A 20336-nucleotide genomic window follows, 5' to 3' on the forward strand; every position below is an offset into this window, starting at 1 on the left:
CCATACCCCCCTCCCCTCCCGCGCTAGCCTAAGGGCCACCTTAGCAAAGCGCATCCCAGGCTGCATAGCCGCACTACCCTACCCAACCATACCACACATAAACATGACACTACCCCCGGGGTTCGGGGTTTACACAGACGAGCCGGCGAAGCAAGAAGAGCGCCAGAAGAAAGGGCCCTAGCCGGCGGGGCCCAGCCAGGACAAACCCACAAAGCGCCTACACCGGCCGCATTTGCGGTCGGGGTAGACGACGCGCGACGGATGGGGCCCACCTACGAAGGCTGTCCAGGCCTACACGAGATGAGGCAGGATAAAGATGGATAATCCCCCTCGATCCCAAATCATTGAGGCCAATTTCTAGCCATGGAATAATGGCGCGAGTTAATCTATATCTATATCTTCTATACTAATATTATAAAGAGGAAAGATTTGTATTTTTGTATGTATGTATGTTTGTTACGAATAAACTCAAAAACTACTGGACGGATTTCGATAATTCTTTCACCATTAGAATGCTACATTATCCCTGAGTAACATAGGCTATATTTTTTATATCCCAAAATAAATGTCCTCCCGTGCGAAGCCGGGACGGGCCACTAGTAAATCATTAAACCAGTGTGTGATCATTGATTTTATAAGCTACGATACAATCATTGATTTTATAAGCTAAAGTAACTATAATAATTAATAAATATGAATATGCTAACTAAAGTCCTTAACTCTATAGATTTTTCTGTAGGAATTTGTAAGAGGGATATATAATATTTCAGCTCTCTGTATTTGAACTTATGAAATCTTAGTTAATTTCATCTCAATAATTCTCAATTTGAGATGTGACAAAAATTAAACAGTACTAACTAATTAGTGTCATCTTTGATCATTAACATAGATCGAGGTATCATAAGATAAATTAATTGAAATCGAAGTGGAAACGCTGGTTCCAGTGGTTGCAATTTATGTTTTATCAAGGGTGGCTATCAAATGTAAAATAAATTAATCTAGGAAATGTCAACAAAATTTCATTAAATATCATTTAAACTAAAATGAAGACGTCAAATATTCAGAAAATCAGCAAATTAGCTCTTTCTAAACCAACAAATAATTCTTGCGATGAAATTAATAAGGATGAAAAGGTAATTTTTTAAATACATAATGGTATTTTTAGAAAGGTTATTAAAAAATCGTATTTACCGCGTTATATGGGCGTGCGCAGTTTGCCTGATTCATTAAAAATTTGGAGCGCCGCCATTTTGACGTGTTGTGTTGTGGTCGGATGAAATAATTAAAAAACATTCATTATTAACGCTTGTATGTGTAAAAACTAATTGGGCACTATTTTGTTTAATGTATGAATTTGTGATTAACATATTTATTTTTTGGTAAAGATAAAAACTCTAGCCATGGATGATAAGGCTTCTTGTAAGGAACTCGATCAGTGGATAGAACAGTTAAATGACTGCAAACAACTAACAGAAAATCAAGTTAAAACTCTTTGTGATAAGGTAATATGTTTTTTATTTTTAGTTCGTTCGTAGTAAATAGAAACAAAATTTTTAAAAAGCTATTAATTTTTTATTTAAATTATATTTCAGGCTAAAGAAATACTGTCTAAAGAATCAAATGTACAAGAAGTGAAATGCCCTGTAACAGTATGTGGAGATGTTCACGGACAATTCCACGACTTAATGGAATTATTTAGGATAGGTGGACGTAGCCCAGATACTAATTATCTCTTTATGGGTGACTACGTTGATCGTGGATATTATTCCGTGGAAACAGTAACCCTTTTAGTAGCATTAAAAGTACGATATAAGGAAAGAATAACAATTTTAAGGGGTAATCATGAGTCAAGGCAAATTACACAAGTCTATGGATTTTATGATGAATGTTTAAGAAAATATGGAAATGCAAATGTGTGGAAATTTTTTACAGATTTATTTGATTACTTGCCCTTAACTGCCCTTGTTGATAGTCAAATCTTCTGTTTGCATGGTGGTTTAAGTCCCAGTATTGACACTTTGGATCATATTAGAGCTTTGGATCGTTTGCAAGAGGTAGGTACTCATTTTTATGTAATTAATTGTTTCGAAAGTAACATTTTTTATAAACTATAAAGTATCCACCAAAAATATTTGTGGTGAAGATTACATGTGTTTTTAAATTCATCATTTGATCAACCCGATGATCAGTCAGATCATCACAGAATAAACGTGATGAATTTGGTCGAAGGTTGGTGGACGAGTTGTAGATTGAGTTGAGAGCAAAATAAAAAAGAAAAGAATTTATAAGAGTAGGTAATATACAAATAATTAAATTAATTTTGTGTGTTGATCTTGTCTGAATTCCTGTATAAACTCATGGACATGGTAATAAAATATTTACTACTTATATTAATTTGGAGCTCTAATTAAGAGCAGCACGACGCAATTGATTGTTGAATGGTGGTACAAATTGCTATACTGATTTGCATTTTTTATTGAGGAATAAAATATTTTAAGATGATTGTAGACTTTTAGTATTAACATTGTACTTAAAAAAGGCACTCAAAAATTAAAAAAAAACTGTGATGTAACAGTATTAAATTCAGCATATTTTTGTTGTTACCAATTTCCACCATCCATTTATGTTAATTTCCAGCAGAATGGTGGCATCACTGATTTACGAACAAGGTATATTTTAAACACACTCTTGCCCAGGCCATAGTTGAAAAGAGCAATGTAAAATTACCTATGCCACATTTTCGGGTGATTATAGTGATTAGTCACATTTTTGTGATATTTTCAATGCCCTTATTAGTAATAATTCACATTTAGATGATGTTCAATCTTTTCACTATTTAAAAGATGTCTTAAGGTGAGAGGCTAAACAGATTATCGAATCGATTGAAATTTCAGATAATAATTACAAGGTAGTATTTGATCTGTTGAAAATATAATTCTCCATTAGTCAAAGAATCTTTGCATGAATTGAGAAAATTTTTAATGGCCTAAACCACTTAAAGAAATTGGGAAGCATACCTGCCAAAATTTAATGAGCCCAAATGAGCGGTTAAGCAACATATAATTTTTAATGAACAAGTGTAAGTAATATATTCGAAACATTAGAATGTTCTACTAACTCGAGTAGTAAATTAAATAAATATAACAGGAATAATTCTAAAAATAATTAAACGTCTAATTTTACTTTCTACTCAAAACCTCAATGTAATTTTTGATATTGCAGTTAAATTACAATTGGAAGAAATAAAGAAATTAAAATTATGTACAAATTATTTGGGCCCCGTACATTATAAACTCAAATTACAGATCTAAATCCTGTTGCATTTATCATAAAAAACACAATATCCTTCTACACATAAACAATTGTGATAGCAAAGTTGTAAATAATTCTTACATAACTTGAAAATAGTCATTTTGTTTAAGTGCACACGACTCCAGACATAGTCATTAGTACAAAACAATATTCGGGAGAATATGTTTTGTTAGGCATTGCATTGATTGATGCTTGAATTGATGTCTGTAGACCAGTGCTTAAGCCTTCAAAAATAGTAAAAAGTGAAAAAAAATTATAGTAGGATGAAGCCCATTGGAAAAGAAAGAGAATATAACAGAAATGAAAAGAAAAATAATTTACGGGTGATCTGAGGTCGGGAAGGGGGCGAGTTTTTAAGAGTAAAAAACGGTTTATCTTGATTTCCGGAAAAACTACAAGTCTTATGGAAAAAAGTTAAATGGCAAAGTTGTAGGTAATAAAAAGATCTACAACTTTTGTACTTACACTTTTTTCACATAACCTCAAAATTTATGAGAAAAATTTTTTCTTCGTTGAAATCTCTACTTTCTGATGTTGTAAAAAAATATATACATTACTATGGTAAGGTTTCTCAGGAAATGCAAACAACTTTGTCATTTAACTTTTTTCCATAAGACTTGTAGTTTTTCCAGAAATCAAGATAAACCGTTTTTTACTCTTAATAACTCACCCCCTTCCCGACCTCAGATCACCCGTAAATTATTTTTCTTTTCATTTCTGTTATATTCTCTTCCTTTTCCAATGGGCTTCATCCTACTATAATTTTTTTTGGTTTCAAAAATTATCGACCCTGGTCCACTGTAACAAGGACAGGAATTATATCCAGTCTAGAGCCTTATTAAATAACAGCTAAGAGTCTATCTTTATAACTAAAAATTTATTTGCAAAATTAATACTGTATATTGTCAAATTATAAAATTAATTTACCTTTGGCAATTGAACAAGTTCCAAACAATATCGTTAGAAATACCAAAACGCTTATAAAATCATTGCATATTGCGTATCAGAAAGAGTTTTCATTTTTAATTATTAACCAAATAACACATATCATCGTCCTCATTTGAACACATAAATTTTGAGATTCTAGGAAACATTGGCTGGTCCAAATTTTAATAACTCTCAAATTAGATATTAAATGCAAGGATCTTTTGGGAATTATGCGTGGGACAGATCTATATTAGACCAAAGTCAAGTTCAAAAGTCAAAACTTGGAAAGATAATTTCAGATTCTATTCAGATAAACCGTGTTAAGACTAGAATTCATTGCACTCTCAAATAGAAAAATTTTGGACAATCGAGTTCAGTAATTATCTAGAATTATCTGTGTCAAATGTGTCAACCTTGGTGTCAACAAATGCGAGAGGTTATTCACAGAGCATATGGAACGTGATGTTTCAGATATATTTATTCTTTAATAGGGTTGTTGACCAAATTTCAAAAAATAGATAATATAATTCTACACGTATTAACTAGTGTGTATGCACAATTAGAGATTGAGAAATGCGTCAGGACAGTTTTAAAATAATTATTTAAAACTGATTTTTTTTTATATTTCAAAACGGTTGTGACGTCATAAGGGGCACCTTGTAGTGAAATTATGTGTAAATGATTGCATAAAGGAAAAAAATTGGTCAACACTGTCATCGTAGTGTCAGTCCGTCAGTACCACTGTTGCATAAAATATTTTCAAGTCTACGAGTTATTTTCCTTAATCTTTGAATTCCTTTATTAAGTAAAATTATTATTTAGTAATAATCATTTAATATCTTCCCTTAGAATTAAAGCAGAATATGTGAAATGGGATTTGTGAAATCTACTTCGCAAATTTTACCGAAAATTGATATTTTTATGATCATGAATTGAATTTTTAAAAAGAGACAACCATTTTAATATTGGCGAAATCAGGGGTATAAAAGTAGTCAGGTAAGGATCGACATATTTAATGAATGATTTTATTGTGTTATTTATAATATAAATAAAATAAAAAATAATATAATAAATAATATATTTATTATGGAAAATTATAGTGCAGTTCAGGAGTCTTATGGAGATAATGCAATTGGCCATGTTGAATGTGGAATATGGAACAAAACACCACCTAAATTCTGTTGTATCCATTACAATCAGGAAATTAATAATAACTGTCACAAATACTCTTAATTGATTGACTGTTGTCTCTAGTGTCACTTTTGTTTAAAAAACAGGAAACAGGGCGACAGGGTTTGATCAGAGAACTCTGGTTTGACATATTTTCTTCTTCAAAATTATGCAATAGGATCGCTACTAGCTTCTTGTTCAATTGCCCCTTATGACGTCAGACTAGTTTTTAAATAACGCAAAAATTCATAAATGATTTCTACCACTAATTTGTCATATATTTAAAATTTTACTATTTAGGCAGGTTCTTTTATATAACATCTTAGTATCAACAACAATTTGTATATGGTTTGTTTTTATAGTCAACAACCCTATTATTAACCTTATACAGGGTGTCCCAGAATCTCTCGGATTTATACAGGGGACGTTAAAATAGCATGACAAGTTCCTAAAAAAATTTTCCCTAGAGGGCCCCTAAAGGATGCCCCTGAAAAATCAATTTTTTTTTTAATAATTTTTGTTAATGTTTGTGTAATTTAACAATTTTTTAATACAATGGATAACAGATAAGAATCCTTAAGAATTGACCCATGAAAACAATTTGGCTTATTTGGTTTGTCAGGGATGGACTAGATGTAATGTCAATTTTTTTACACTACGATAAAGACAAAAATAATATTTTTAGATAGTTTGCACCTTAAACTAAAAAAAGGCACTCTTGGTTGATATCGATAAAATAAACTGTCTTCGAGAAAAAAATATTTTTGCATTGCTTCTGTGCCCATCTAAAAAATGCCACTTTTATTTATATTTGTTTTTCCCTTTATTTTTTGTTGCTATGGTTGTTTGTTTGACATTTACCAATTTAAATAAGAATTACAGTACCTATCTGAGTGTATCAGTGAAGGATAGAGTGTGTCGAAACTTGTGATATTTTCCTTATTTTTTTTTATTTCACGAATTTATTTTAATTGCCCTAATGGAATTTATGTTTGCTGAATATGCCGATATGCATTTATTGTACGGACTTGCATCATGTAATGCCTTAGAATCGAAAAGGCTTTATGAGAAACAATTTCCAAATTGAAGAGTTCCTGATAGGATTACTTTTGAAAGAGTGGATCAGCGTTTAAGAGAGACTGGTAAAAATGACTATTTGTTACTTGCATTAGCGTACTTTTTGAGTAGATAATATGTAGAATTAAAATGCTGTAAATAATTTTAGGAAAGTTTGCCAAAGCCAAACACAATTGTGGAAATCAAATCAATCACGGTGAGATTGCTGAGAATGCCGTAGAAACAGATCCTTCAAAAAGTGTCTGGAAATTGGCTGCCCAGTTTAATTGCCCAAAATCTACGGTTCTTAGAATCCTTAAAGGGCAACAATTGCATCCTTATCACCTACAGAAACTCCATGCACTTCTTCCTGTAGACTTACCGCGAAGGATAGAATTTTCAAACTGGGTTTTAGATAGGTACAGAAACAATGCAAATTTCATCGGTTCAATTCTGTTTACGGACGAAGCTGGATTTTACAAAAATGGAATCATAAACTCCCATAATTTGTATTTATGGGCAGAAGAAAATCCACATGCTTCTATTGTGACACATCATCAGCACCAATTTGAACCCATTAACTTATGGGCCGGAATAATCGGGCAACATTTCATTGGACAATTTGTATTGCCTAGAAGGTTAACTGGCGAACTTTATTTGGAATTGCTCCAAGACAACTTACCACAACTTTTAGATGACCTACCTTTGGCAATACGACATGGTATGTGGTTCATGCATGATGGAGCACCACAGCACCACCCCATTTTAGTCCGGCAGTTCGAAAATGGATAGGAAAAGGAGGACCAGTAGTTTGGCTTAGTCTCCTCAATAACCAGATATAAATCCATTGGATTTTTTTATGGGGATATTTAAAAACTTTAGTCTGTGCCAATCCAGTTGACACTAGGGAAAACTAATTAGAAAGGATTACTTTTCATTGTCACAAAATAATGACCAATGTTGCAGCATTGTGGAGGATCCAACAATCTGTAATTCACAGAGCTAGGAAAGCTCAAAGTTGACCGTCGTATACACTAAATGTACTGGGACATCCGGGCAAATTTTTCGAAAAATACCTTTGGTATTCCGAGTAGGTACTTACCAGGTCTAAGATTACAATACTTTTCTTCATTGGCAACCTACTTTAAAACGTGTTTAAAGTTATTTATGCAAGCGACAAATTCAATAAAATCGTACGGGTGGTGGTGGTGGGGGAAGCAGAGAGCACGGCCGCTTTGGCCTGCTCGAAATTGAATCGGTTATAACTATGTAACTAATTGATCAATCGATCTATTTTTTTTTTAAAGTAGTGTTTCCAAGAACTTTTAAAACTTGCTTTAAAAAATTTGATTTGATTGAATATTCACAAAGTTATTCTAATTGTTTATAAGTATAAAAATTCGACCAATGTTTAAACAAGCGCCAGAGATTGACAGATTGACAGATTCGAATTTTTCAAAAAAAGTTTGAAAGCTTGAGAGCCCTTCTATTTGTGATTAAATTTTCAAGAATCTAAGGGCCTTGGTTTTTGCTGTGCAAAATTTTGAAAATTTACAAATTTTTCTTCAAAATATGGATTGCAAAATTATTATGCAAAATCTATAGAACCGATTTTGATGAAATTTGCTGTGATAATTCTACATAACATGAAGTTTTCTTGAGCCAAGTATAAAGGCCTGTACCCAATTTAAATACCCCAAAAAAAAATTCCCTAAAAAGTATTGTTTTTTAACCCTATTTTTGCGATTTTTTCGATTTTTACCATAATAATCATGATTCATTCGATTTGTAACTATACTCCGCGGTCGAAATTATAGAGAGTGATTCATACATAATATAGAAACACTTACCGTAAAGTGTATAAAACTTAAAATGATTTTTATAACGGTTCAATATTATTTGCTTATGTTAAATGATGTACCGCTCTCTTTGCATATCGATAGGATCTATAACAGTCATAGACTGAGTTACACTGAACGCGATTTATTTCCTATCTCTGTCTATCGCACTTATTACAGATAGGGAAATGCTCATTTTAGTGGGTGTAAATGGACGTACGTAGAATTCGAGTTAGCCATAGTTAGAAACGGCAAACTATAAGCGCGCGCGAGGGTTTGCATATTCCGTGACTATAGTAAATTTATAAATTAAAAAAATACAATCGGGACGTTTTAAAACGTAGGAATAATAATTAAAATGGATCAAAGTGCCGGTTGTAGCAAACGGTTTGTTGCTCGTAAACGCCCTAACCTATGCGATGCGGAATTAATAATGGTAAAAAACGCGTGTAAAGGAATTCAGTCGCGAAATTCTAATACAAGTGTAAGTGAAGCTGTTGATATGTGTAGTTCGTTGACAAAAGTATCCGTTGCTACTGTTTATCGTGCCATAAAAAATAGTGTAGAAGTGAATCCAAAGAAGAAAAAAGTGGAAACACGAGGGAGGAAGAAAATAGAAGTCGACGTTGACGTAAAATACTCCATACGTAGGAAAATTCATGGATTTTTCTTTAGAAATGAAATACCAACGATAAAGAAAATTCAAGCTGCAATAGCTGAAGATGAGGATATTCCTAATTTCTCTGATAAGGTTCTTAGAAGAATAATGCGTGACATGAATTTTCGATATTTGAAACGGAATCGGAATAATATGCTAAAGAGAAAAAGGTCAATAGATTAAGTATGTAGTGGATGAGATGGCCAAAGATCGAGGAATTCGTGTACTCCGTTTACCGCCATACCACTGTGAATTAAACCCAATTGAGTTGGTTTGGGCACAAATAAAGAATGAAATCGCACGAAAAAACACCACCTTTAAAATAAACGACATGAAATTATTATTACAGGATGCTATTAATCACATCACTGCTGAAACATGGTGTAAGTGTATTGGACCTGCACAGAAAGAGGAACAACGTATGTGGGATCTTGATACAACAGTAGAAGTGTTCATAGAACCAGTCATTATTCATTTGGGTGAAGATGATTCTAGTGATAGTGATAGCAACAGTGATATGTGAAATATATAATGTGAATAATGTGATATGTAAGTATTTAAATATATTAATAGTGAAGTGATTATGTGGCAGTGAAGTGAAAGTGTGACAGTGATAACATTCTTGAGATAATTATTATAAAATATGTAAGTACCTACTTAAATAAATATATATTAATAGTAAACATTACAATATTTTGCGGCGGCGTAAGCCGGGTGGTGGTGGGTTATCGATGCCCAAGAGGGCATCGTTTTATAGAAAACACTTAAAATTTGAAAACAAAATGTTACTAAAATATTTTTGAAGTTTTCTCGATAAAACCTCTAAAAATAATATATGTTATGTTTTATTATATTTTTTTCCATATTTTCTACATTTTGTTGCTTTTTACGTATACACGCCTATGGATTTTCGACCCCCGCCTCATCCTCCTTACTAGTCCCAAGAACTAGCAATGAATCACTCTCTATAATTTCGACCGCGGAGTATAGTCATGTTTTGTAAAAAATTTAATTACATTTTTTTCCTCTTCCATTTTCGCCTAAAATTAACTCTTGAAAAGATACATAATTAAATAGGAAGAAAAATATGACATTTTTCGAATTTTTTTAACATATTGTGCCGCCAAAAGTTAAACCCACGTTTTTTTTTATGCGCATAGAAAAATTTTCATTTCTAGTGATATTTGAAAGCCAAAAAGCCACAAATCTCCATGAATATACGATTCACCCAAACCAAAACAGATACCGCCTGGTCTAGTAATATAGACTAAGAATCATTAGTAGATGTGTTTGTTCTGTAGCGGTCCCAAATGATATTCAAAGGCTCATTCTAGATCATCATCATACTCAATCTTTATAGTTATAATTTTTTCAATCAGTTTATCATCGTCTATATCTTTTCATTTGTTACAACGTTCAGGTCTGGAGAAATAATGTATTTACAACTTCGTCCAGTCTTTCAAAACGTTTATATTTATGTTAATTTTAAAGATCTCTAATATATAAATGGCTATGTACTGAATACAACTGGCATTAATGGATTAATATGTTTTAAATTTAAATCAATTAACGTCAAATTTTTGACAGACCTAGCTGGGCCACATGCACAGCCTGCAAGACAATTTTATAATAATGGCCTGGAATATGATGGACTCTTTTATTATTGCCATGAAGACTGTAAATTTGGAGTTGGTGGGAGATTTGACAATTAACTCATTTAATTTAAATGCTTTAAAAATATTCGTTACCCACATGGAATTTGTATTCTCATAATTCAACTAATTTTTGAGTAGCTACTAATGATTCAAAGGAGGTAGAACGACAATTTTAAATTCCAAGAATGACAAGGAAATTAATAATTTTTTAAGCTCAAATAATATTACTTTTTACCTGCTAGATCATGCTATATGGGAAATCTCTAGGAGACCACTGTAAAATCAATGAAATTGTATGCAAATTAAGTAATTGGGAATGTGTCATTCACTTTTGAATAGTTAAGTATTATATTTCTGCAAATAGAAGATATCCAAAACTGTCGCACATTGATACCTAGGTCAAATGAATCCTTTAACTCCGTCCGTTTTAATTGGAGACATAATTATATATAACCAAGATTCTTTAAAAGAGACTATCACATTATGCAAGAATGGGCTCATTTAGCAAATTTTTTTGTTTTAACCGAAAGATATTGCAATTTTAAGGTTCTCTGCAAAAACTACAATTTTATATTGCCTATAAGTCGTCCAAAAAAAATTATAAACTGGCGCGATGAGTATCCGCTGAACCGGTGGGTGTGATGTCACCGTATGGGAAACCGCTGCCGCATGCTTACCTGTATTGTCAGTCAATCGCGTAGTCGGGTTTTAGTTGCCTGTTAAGTTTCGATTGAGTACGTTAATATACTGAATTTTGTTAGAAATATTGTATTGTTCCCCAGTGTGAAAGCACTAGTATGAAGTCACCTAAGAAAATAATAACAATATATATCTCCTTAATTCTGTCGTGTGAATCTAAAATCAATAGTCTATTAGGCACTATTTTGATTTGTTTTTCTTTTAATATCTTTTATTTGAAAAATGACTTATTTTGACAGCAATAAAACTACCCTGCGTAATTTAGGTACCTATGTAATAAATACGTTTGTACCCTCTAGAAGCGCTACACTTGTGTTATAGTTCACAGTACAGGCCCCCTCTGGAAAGTTGATTACCACATACTTTATAACTCCTGAGGTGCTTCGTTTTGACGAGTCTACTACATTTTTCCTCTGCGACTTTTCTCGATTCCTCCGCTTTTCCACTCGGAAAAGTCCAAAAACATGGCAATTTCCCGGGGTCTTGAAAAGTCAAGACCACATCTTTTATTTTTAGCTTAAGTAACTGGAAATTTTGTTACAAATGCCGATTTAAATTTGTCTGACAGAAATTTCTCCGGTCGAAACATGCCAAAATAACAGGGTATTGAAAATCAATTACCACATAGGTAATTTTTAGTAAAATTAATTGTAAATAATTAATTTAGTCAAAAAGTATTGTTCGACAAATTTCAAGCCGCGTTTTTTCAGTCCGACAGCTGGAAATCGGAATTCTCAAGGGGTATGATAAATCGATTACTACATGTCGGTCAAAAATAACACAAGATAGAAAAGTGTTTTTTATAAGCAAAAATTGTAATGTCCGACAAAAATATATCCGCAAATCGTCAGTCCGACAAAAAAAGATGAAAAAAATTTCGTAAAAAATGTGCACATGTATTTATAATTTCTAATAAGGTATTTTCATGTATTAAGCAAAATTCCATATAAATATACAATACAGGGTGTTTCAGAAAGACCTCCCGTAAATACAGGGGGTGAGGACGACAAAAAATAAGAATTTTTTGTCATATGAACTATATGTCTATCTCCTCTTCTCAAAGCTCAAGCTTACTTTGAGAAAAGTCACTTATTTTATAGTGTAATATTGTAAGAGTTTAATTAAAAGCCTTTTTTGTCGAAAATCGTCCACATTAGGAAGTTCTAACAAGAGTACATTATTTTTAGAAAATAAAATTGTACAATAGAAATTAGAGCCCGACTGGTAAAAAACCTAACCTTAAAAAAAATATAACTTAAATTGTAATAAGAATGTAGCATAACTAGCGTTTTCTATGAAATATACAAAAAAAATAGACTAGCGTATTTGGCACCCTTAAAAACCTCGGGCTACCAAATTTCATAAAAATATTTCGCACTATTTGGAAATTTTCATAAAAATGTTATTTAAAAAATTTTATTTGGTCTCTCCGTATCTCGAAAACAAGAGGAGATAGACATAGAGTTCATAAGACAAAAAATTCTCATTTTTTATCATACTATCACTCTCTTTATTTACGGGAGGTCTTTCTGAAACACCCTGTATATATTTTTCGTTTTATTCTTGTAATTGTAAATCTCTATATGTTCAATTTAGCCAAATAAATATCGAGAAAATAATTAAACGATTTTAAAAAAGTATGTATGGTGTAAAAAAATGATGCACAAAAGTTTTGGAATTTTCTTTTAGAAAAATAGGAAAATTTTTGTAAAGAAAAATAACAAACGCGAATGAAAACTTGAAAGAGAAAAAGGGATTTTTATATCAAGTATAATATTAATTTATTTAGAAATAATGCATTATGCACCAAGATCGTATTAATCGCCTCAAAAATAACTTCATTTGTTTATAACTTTTAAATTTTTAAGCATAAAATAAGCAATATTATAATTATTTATTAGAAACAAATAATAATTTACATAATAATAATTAATAACCATTTATAAATTTGAAATTTTTGGAGTGAAAAATTTAAATTTCATCACGTTTATTGATTTATTGATTTTTTAATAATTTGCGGACATTAAATTGTCGGACACTTATATCACTATTTTGTACAGTAAATTTAAAAGTGAAAAAATTGAAAATTAGATATGTGGTAATCGATTTTTCATACCCCGTGAAAATTCCGATTTCCAGCTGTCGGACTGAAAAAACGCGGCTTGAAATTTGTCGGACAACAATACTTTTTGACTGAATTAATTATTTACAATTAATTTTACTAAAAATTACCTATGTGGTAATTGATTTTCAATACCCTGTTATTTTGGCATGTTTCGACCGGTAGACACGTCAATGTCGGAGGAATTTCTGTCGGCATTTGCAACAAAATTTCCAGTTACTTAAACTAAAAAAAAAAGATGTGGTCTTGACTTTTCAAGACCCCGGGAAATTGCCATGTTTTTGGACTTTTCCGAGTGGAAGAGCGGAGGAATCGAAAAAAGTCGCAGAGGAAAAATGTGGTAGACTCGTCAAAACGAAGCACCTCAGGAGTTATAAAGTATGTGGTATTCGACTTACCAGAGGGGGCCTGTACTGTGGACTATTAGTGTTTTTCCATTGTTGATTTTGAATATTATATAAATATCTATAGGTACTAAGTATCTATATGAAAATAAATAATATTATATTATTCATATATTTATAAGATATTAGGTAGATTTATGGGAATAAAAATAGTAATAAGATTTTTGCATTTGATTAAGTAAATCTTTGAAACCTGTGACAGAAACGGTTTCGTCCAGTTAAACGTAAAATCCTTATTCTTATTTACTATTCTTATTGTACAAAAACATCAAAACTTTCGCTACAAACGTACTTTATAGAAGCTTTACACGTTATTGTACCTTTGCATTTTCATTCCTTTCATTTCAGCACAGATAAAAGGTGCGTTTAAGTAGACACTCAGTCGAGCGAGCAGTGCACCGCACATAAATTGAGTGAAAGGAGCAAATTTCCAAAAAAAAAACGCGAGTGTTTTTTTTGGAGTTTTATAATAACATAACCCACAAATCATAACCTAGAATTTGTTAAGTAAGTTTGTTGACGGGTCTGTTTTAAACACGAATAAATTTGAAATGAGACTTGCGCTTAAGCTATTTGTATTGACTGATCAACCATTAAAGAATGTAAAAATAAAAAATTATGTTGAATGTGTTGTATGGCAATATTTGGACAAACAGTTTCAAGAACATTTTAGAGTTAGTACAACAACATTTGAAATACATATGTTGTTATATTTTAATGATTTTAAATTGACAGAATATTTACCTATACCTACCTATATTGCCTACATTGCGGATAGTCGATTAATTTATCTGCGTGTGTCCAAATTCAAAGAGCTCAACGTGCGACTAGGGGCAAACAAGGCATACTCCAAAAGCTTCAAATAAAACGCAACTGTACTTGCTCCGTGATGATATGCGAGAGCCTATTTGGTTTTTGAACACTAAATAAACGCTTTTTGAGTAAATGCAAATACTTTATTTCTGCACTCCTACACATCTGTCAAAAAACATTTTTACACACTGGTACCAACACATTTTAAATTTTTATTTCATACTACTAACACACCCTCTTGAAGAAAATTTCAAATGCTTTGAATGCCCATTTCGGTCATACAAAAATCAGTCTTATTCTTAAACAGGGGTTTGGTAAGTGAATCCGCAACCATTTTGTCTGTAGATAGGTGACATACAACTACCTCTCCTTTTTCAATTTTTTCTTTAATAAAGTGGTGTCGTACATCTATATATTTTGTTTTTGGTTTATACGCACTAGTCTGTGCTAAATCCACTGCCCCTTTGTTGTCACAATAAATTGTAGTACCAGATTTTACCAGGGTTGGGGTCAATATGTGTTATTAAATTTCTTAACCAGGAAACCTCTTGGCAAGCTGCGGATAATGCCATGTATTCGGCTTCAGTTGTGGATAATGCAACCGTCGGTTGTTTTCTACTTGCCCAAGATAAAGCAGCTCCCTGTAAATATCCTGTTGTAGAATGTCTATCATTTGATTCATTTCCCCATCGGAGTCACTATAGTCAATTAAATCTACATTTCCATCGCTTCTATAAATTAACTTCTTATCTAATATTCCTTTCAGGTAACGAAATACTCTTTTCACACCTTTCCAATGTACTTCATTTGGTTTTTGACTATATCTACTTAAAACGTTTGTAGCATAGGAAATATCTGGTCTCGTACACTGGGCGATATACAGTAAACACCCAATGGCTTCCTGATATGGTACATTTATTTCTGTCCCTTCTACAAAATTATCCAATTTTTGGTTAGGATCTAATGGTGTCGACACTGCATTACAGTCTTTCATATTGAATTTGTTTAGTACAGTATTAATATACAATGTCTGATCTAAACTTATTTGTCCAATCTCACTATTACAACTGACACGTATGCCTAGAATGTTTTTTATTTCACCCAGGTCTTTCATTACGAATTTTTCCATTAAACAATGCTTCGTCTTCTCTATGTCCGTTAAATCATTTGCACATATTAATAAATCGTCCACATACACAGTTATAATTATCAGTCTGTCCATGATTTTTCTGTAAAATACACATTGATCAGCTTTACTTTGGCAGAAATACATTTCCTTCAGTGTGGCTGTCAATAGTTTGTTCCATGTCCTTCCACTGTGTTTCAGACCATAAATTGCTTTGTTTAATATTAGTGCTTTGTTCTGGTTTACCTCGGAACCGGTGTCTATATACTCAGGATGTTTTATGTAAACGTCTTCTTCTAAGTTGGCTTGTAGATACGCTGTGGTTACATCCATATGATGTATATTCATTTTATATTTTGCAGCCAAAGCAAAAACAAATCTCAGAGATGCATATCTAATAACAGGTGAATATGCCTCTTCGTAATCAATTCCCTTGGTTTGATTATAGCCTTTTGCGACTAGGCGCGCTTTGTAGCGTACTGTATCACCAATTTTTTTTTTGAATACCCAACCAGTGTTAAGTATTCTTTTATTGTCTGGTTTGTTAACTAGACTCCAAGTATTATTATCTAGCAAGGATTTGTATTCACTTTTCATGGCTTCTAACCACTTCACTTTCTTGGTTGTTTAAAGCTTCTTCCACAGTTATAGGTCCTTCACAAAGTGATAGATATGTATAATAATCATCAAACGTTTTTGGTTTCAATTTTCGAGCAGTATTTCTATATTTCGATTTTCTGTCAATACATTTGAACTACTGTCAGTGTCGTCTGAACTATTTATGTTGAATGATGTGTCTGACTCAGTGTCTAGTGACGTACTTTCCGCACTACTTATTTGACCTTCTTCCGAATAAGGCTGTTCTTCCTCCATGACGTTTTCTTCAATGGTTTCAAAAACACTGCTGCTAGTTTGGCTCTCTTTGAGTTCTTTTCTTTCACTTATTGGACTGTTATCATTTTCTAACCAAACAATGTCTCTGCTCACTATAACCTTTTTTTCATCGTCTATTAGCTTATATCCTTTTGTTTCATCACAATATCCAATAAACGTATATGGTTTTGACTTTTCATCCCATTTTTTCCTTTTTTGTCTAGCACATGAGCCATCACCCGAGACCCGAAGATTATCAAATTACTAAGGTTAGGTTTCTCACTCGTCCAGGATTCAAATGGGGTTATCCTCGTTCTTGTTGTCGGAGACCTATTTATAAGGTACACAGCTGTGAACACTGCTTCTGCCCAGAATTCTTTTGGCAAATTTGCATCTGACAACATAGTCCTAGCCTTTTCAACTATGGTCCTGTTCATCCGTTCGGCAATTCCGTTTTGTTGTAGACTGTATGGGACTGTAAGTTGATGTCTTATACCTGCACCTTCTAATGTATTTTTCAGTTGACTGTTTACATATTCTGTTCCATTATCTGTAAGTAAGGTTTTAATTTTTCTGTCCAACTGGTTCTCTACATAATTTTTGAACTTCACAAATACTTCGGGGACTTCATTCTTCTGCTTTAAGAAATATACAAATACATTCTTGGAATAGTCATTTATCAGTGTGAAGAAATATCTTGAACCACCTATTGATTCGGTTTCCATTGGTCCACAAAGGTCGGAATGTATTAATTCCAGTACATCTCTGGCTCTCTTTCCACTAGGTTTAAATGGTTGTCTGGCATGTTTACCTTTAATGCACTCTATACATGGCTCATTTGTGTTATACTGTAAATCATAGCCGGTGGCCAAGTTTTTCAGTAGTGACATACCTTTCCTGTTCAGATGCCCTAATCTGCGATGCCATAGAATTGCGTTGTACATCACATTACTTGATACCATAACTTTAATTTCTGGCATAACAACTTTGTAAATACCATTGTCTAGATTCGCTTCAGCTAAGATTTCACCCTCTGGCGAAGTGACCGTACAACCCTTTACACTGAAGGTTACAGTGTATCCCTTCTCTACAATTTTGCTGACAGATAGCAGGTTTGCAGCTGCTTCTGGAATCTTGAGCACTTCTTGGACATCAATTTCTTTTACTCTACCTTGAACTAGGGTTTGTATTTTGGTACTCCCCATCTTGTCTACACTCATCTTAGAATTATTAGCAGTGGTTATTTGCAGAGGACAATTTTGTTCATTTTCTAGGCTGCTGTTTTCCATTACTATATGCGAAGAAGCACAAGAGTCAATGTACCACTCATTATTTTTCATGGTTTTAGCTGCGTTAAGAGCATAAAAATACTTCTTTTGGTCACTTTTACTTTTATCTTCTGAAGATATATTTTTTTCTCTCTCTGTAATGTCCTTTTGGTTTTGTTCGACAATTTTTCGCAAAATGTCCATATTTATTACATTGATAGCACGGTATCTTTTCAGTATTGACTTTCTTGTCTTCTCTAGTATATAAGACTGAGGCAGAGCTGCCTGCTTTGACACTGGATGCTGTCTTTACATCTTGCAATATTTTTGTTTTAATTGAGTCACTGGTAATTGCTGTTCCTGAGCTTTCTATCCCCATAATCATAGGTGAATAGGCTTCTGGTAATCCGGCCAATAGTAACATTCCTATCCATTCATCGTCTACTTTAAGATTTCTTTTAAGATAACTTTTAAGATTCACAAACTCGTGGGCCGTCGTAATAATTTTATTCACGTATTGGTCGACTGTTTCACAGTTCTGTAATCCGGTGGTTAATAGGGTTCGGAGTAAACCAACTTTTCTTGTTAAACCGGAGTCTTCAAATGCTTTTAATTTTTCCCAGGCCTCCTTAGCATCCTTCGAGTCTTGAAATATGAACATAATTTACGGGATCTACTGATAGTATTATTTTAGAACGAGCTTTGGTTACCTTTTTCTGGTCGGTCTCAGTTCCCTGTATACAATCCCATAAATCTTCATGCTCCAATAGAGCCTACATGGCGAATTTCCACGAATTGTAATTTTCTCGTCCAAGTAATTTCTCAACACATAACGATGTGCTTCCCGCGGCCATTTTGTCGACAGAAAAATGTGCTGTTCGGCCACACCTTGTAAAAACCTTTTTCAGTAAATACGGTTACTTCATCTGAGGTTTATCATGCACTGAGACTGGCGCTGCAACTGGGCCCATAACCTGATGATATGCGAGAGCCTATTTGGTTTTTGAACACTAAATAAACGCTTTTTGAGTAAATGCAAATACTTTATTTCTGCACTCTTACACATCTGTCAAAAAAACATTTTTACACACTGGTACCAACACATTTTAAATTTTTATTTCATACTACCAACGCTCCGAGCGTCATTAAAAACGTAAAAGTGTTAATTTTCTATCTTCTGTGCACTTTGAGCATCAAATCGAACACATCTAAAGTCGTGGTTTTTATTATATCCATAACCATTAATAAACCTACTTCTGTCAAATTAGAAGAATCTGCTTTACGAAATTTGCTTCCATTTTTTAAATTTAATATGCACAAACGCTAAAACATCTATGTGGTAGGTACTGCAACGAGTGCAACAGTTCTATTCTATAGCCAGCAGATGTAGAAATTCATCTGGAAGTAGCGTACGCTCGCCTAACTACTACGCTGCGCGCAAAGCCGGCTGACCGTCTCATGCGGTGACGTCATTGCATTGCCATGGCTGAGACAAATACATATTCGCGTCTTAAAAATCATATAGGTTGAAAACCGCTTAACGGATTGAGTTGAAATTTTCAGGATTGCCTAATCATGAGCAGTACTTTGTGTATACAAAATAAGATTTTTTTTTGAAAATTTACTGAATGACCCCATTCAACAAGTAGTCTAACATTTTTGGAAATGTTGGAGCTTTGAATATTTATCAACTTTACAACAGAAATTCAAGTGGAAATCCCACAAATTCATCAATGTGGAGGTAGGAAATTTGGTGCTGCTAAAAAATAACACTCCTCCAATGCGTTGGCCTATATAGTTAATGTAAAAACAGTTAATGGTGGAGTGAAATGTCACATTAACAAGATTTGTAAGTTACACATTCCTTCTAGGAATGTTGATATGCAAATGTTAAGGTTTGTTCAAATCTTTCTCAAATGTTTTGATAATTTCAATTATTTTATGTATAAGAAATTTAAGAAATTACCTTTGTATTTTTTGTTTAGAAAGCTTAAGTCTTTCTATGTTTTGTTATTTTCTTATTTAATAGAAATATGTAATGTTAATGTAGATATCATTGTATGTGTATGATAATGTTATAGTGCAGTACTACGCAACCTCAATAAGAAGGGACTTTTTTAATTGCTGTAGAGGTCTTTTAATATCTCATGAGCCGCGAAATGCGCGAAAGGCGTGGCGTATCCCCATAATTCTTCTAATAAGCACGTTGTGAAAACATTGACTCAGAACTAGACCATGTGCATCATTACAAGTAGACATGAACTAAGGCGCTCGGGCATCAATAAAGTCAACTGGCGAACGTTCGTTATATATATTTTTATTGTTTAAATTAAACTAATAAAGAATAGGGCATTTTATTATGATATTTGTAATCGGATCAAAGGCTTGTTTACGCTAGAGCTCGAGAGAGACTGT

General features: G+C 32.9%; 1 protein-coding gene across 1 annotated transcript in view; it reads left to right on the top strand.

The window, feature by feature from the left end:
• The first annotated feature begins 1244 nt into the window (after positions 1-1244).
• Positions 1245-20336, top strand: part of LOC108912743 (serine/threonine-protein phosphatase 2A catalytic subunit beta isoform) — a 35591-nt gene continuing 16499 nt past the window's right edge. Inside the window, exons 1-2 of the mRNA XM_018718123.1 lie at positions 1245-1502; positions 1593-2054. Of these exons, the coding sequence (XP_018573639.1) occupies positions 1401-1502; positions 1593-2054 (564 nt within the window). The 5' untranslated portion in view covers positions 1245-1400. The remainder of the gene's footprint in view (positions 1503-1592; positions 2055-20336) is intronic.

The sequence above is a fragment of the Anoplophora glabripennis genome, unplaced genomic scaffold, assembly GCF_000390285.2.
Source record: "Anoplophora glabripennis isolate ALB-LARVAE unplaced genomic scaffold, Agla_2.0 scaffold1032, whole genome shotgun sequence".
In the NCBI taxonomy this organism is placed as follows: Eukaryota; Metazoa; Arthropoda; class Insecta; order Coleoptera; family Cerambycidae; genus Anoplophora; species Anoplophora glabripennis.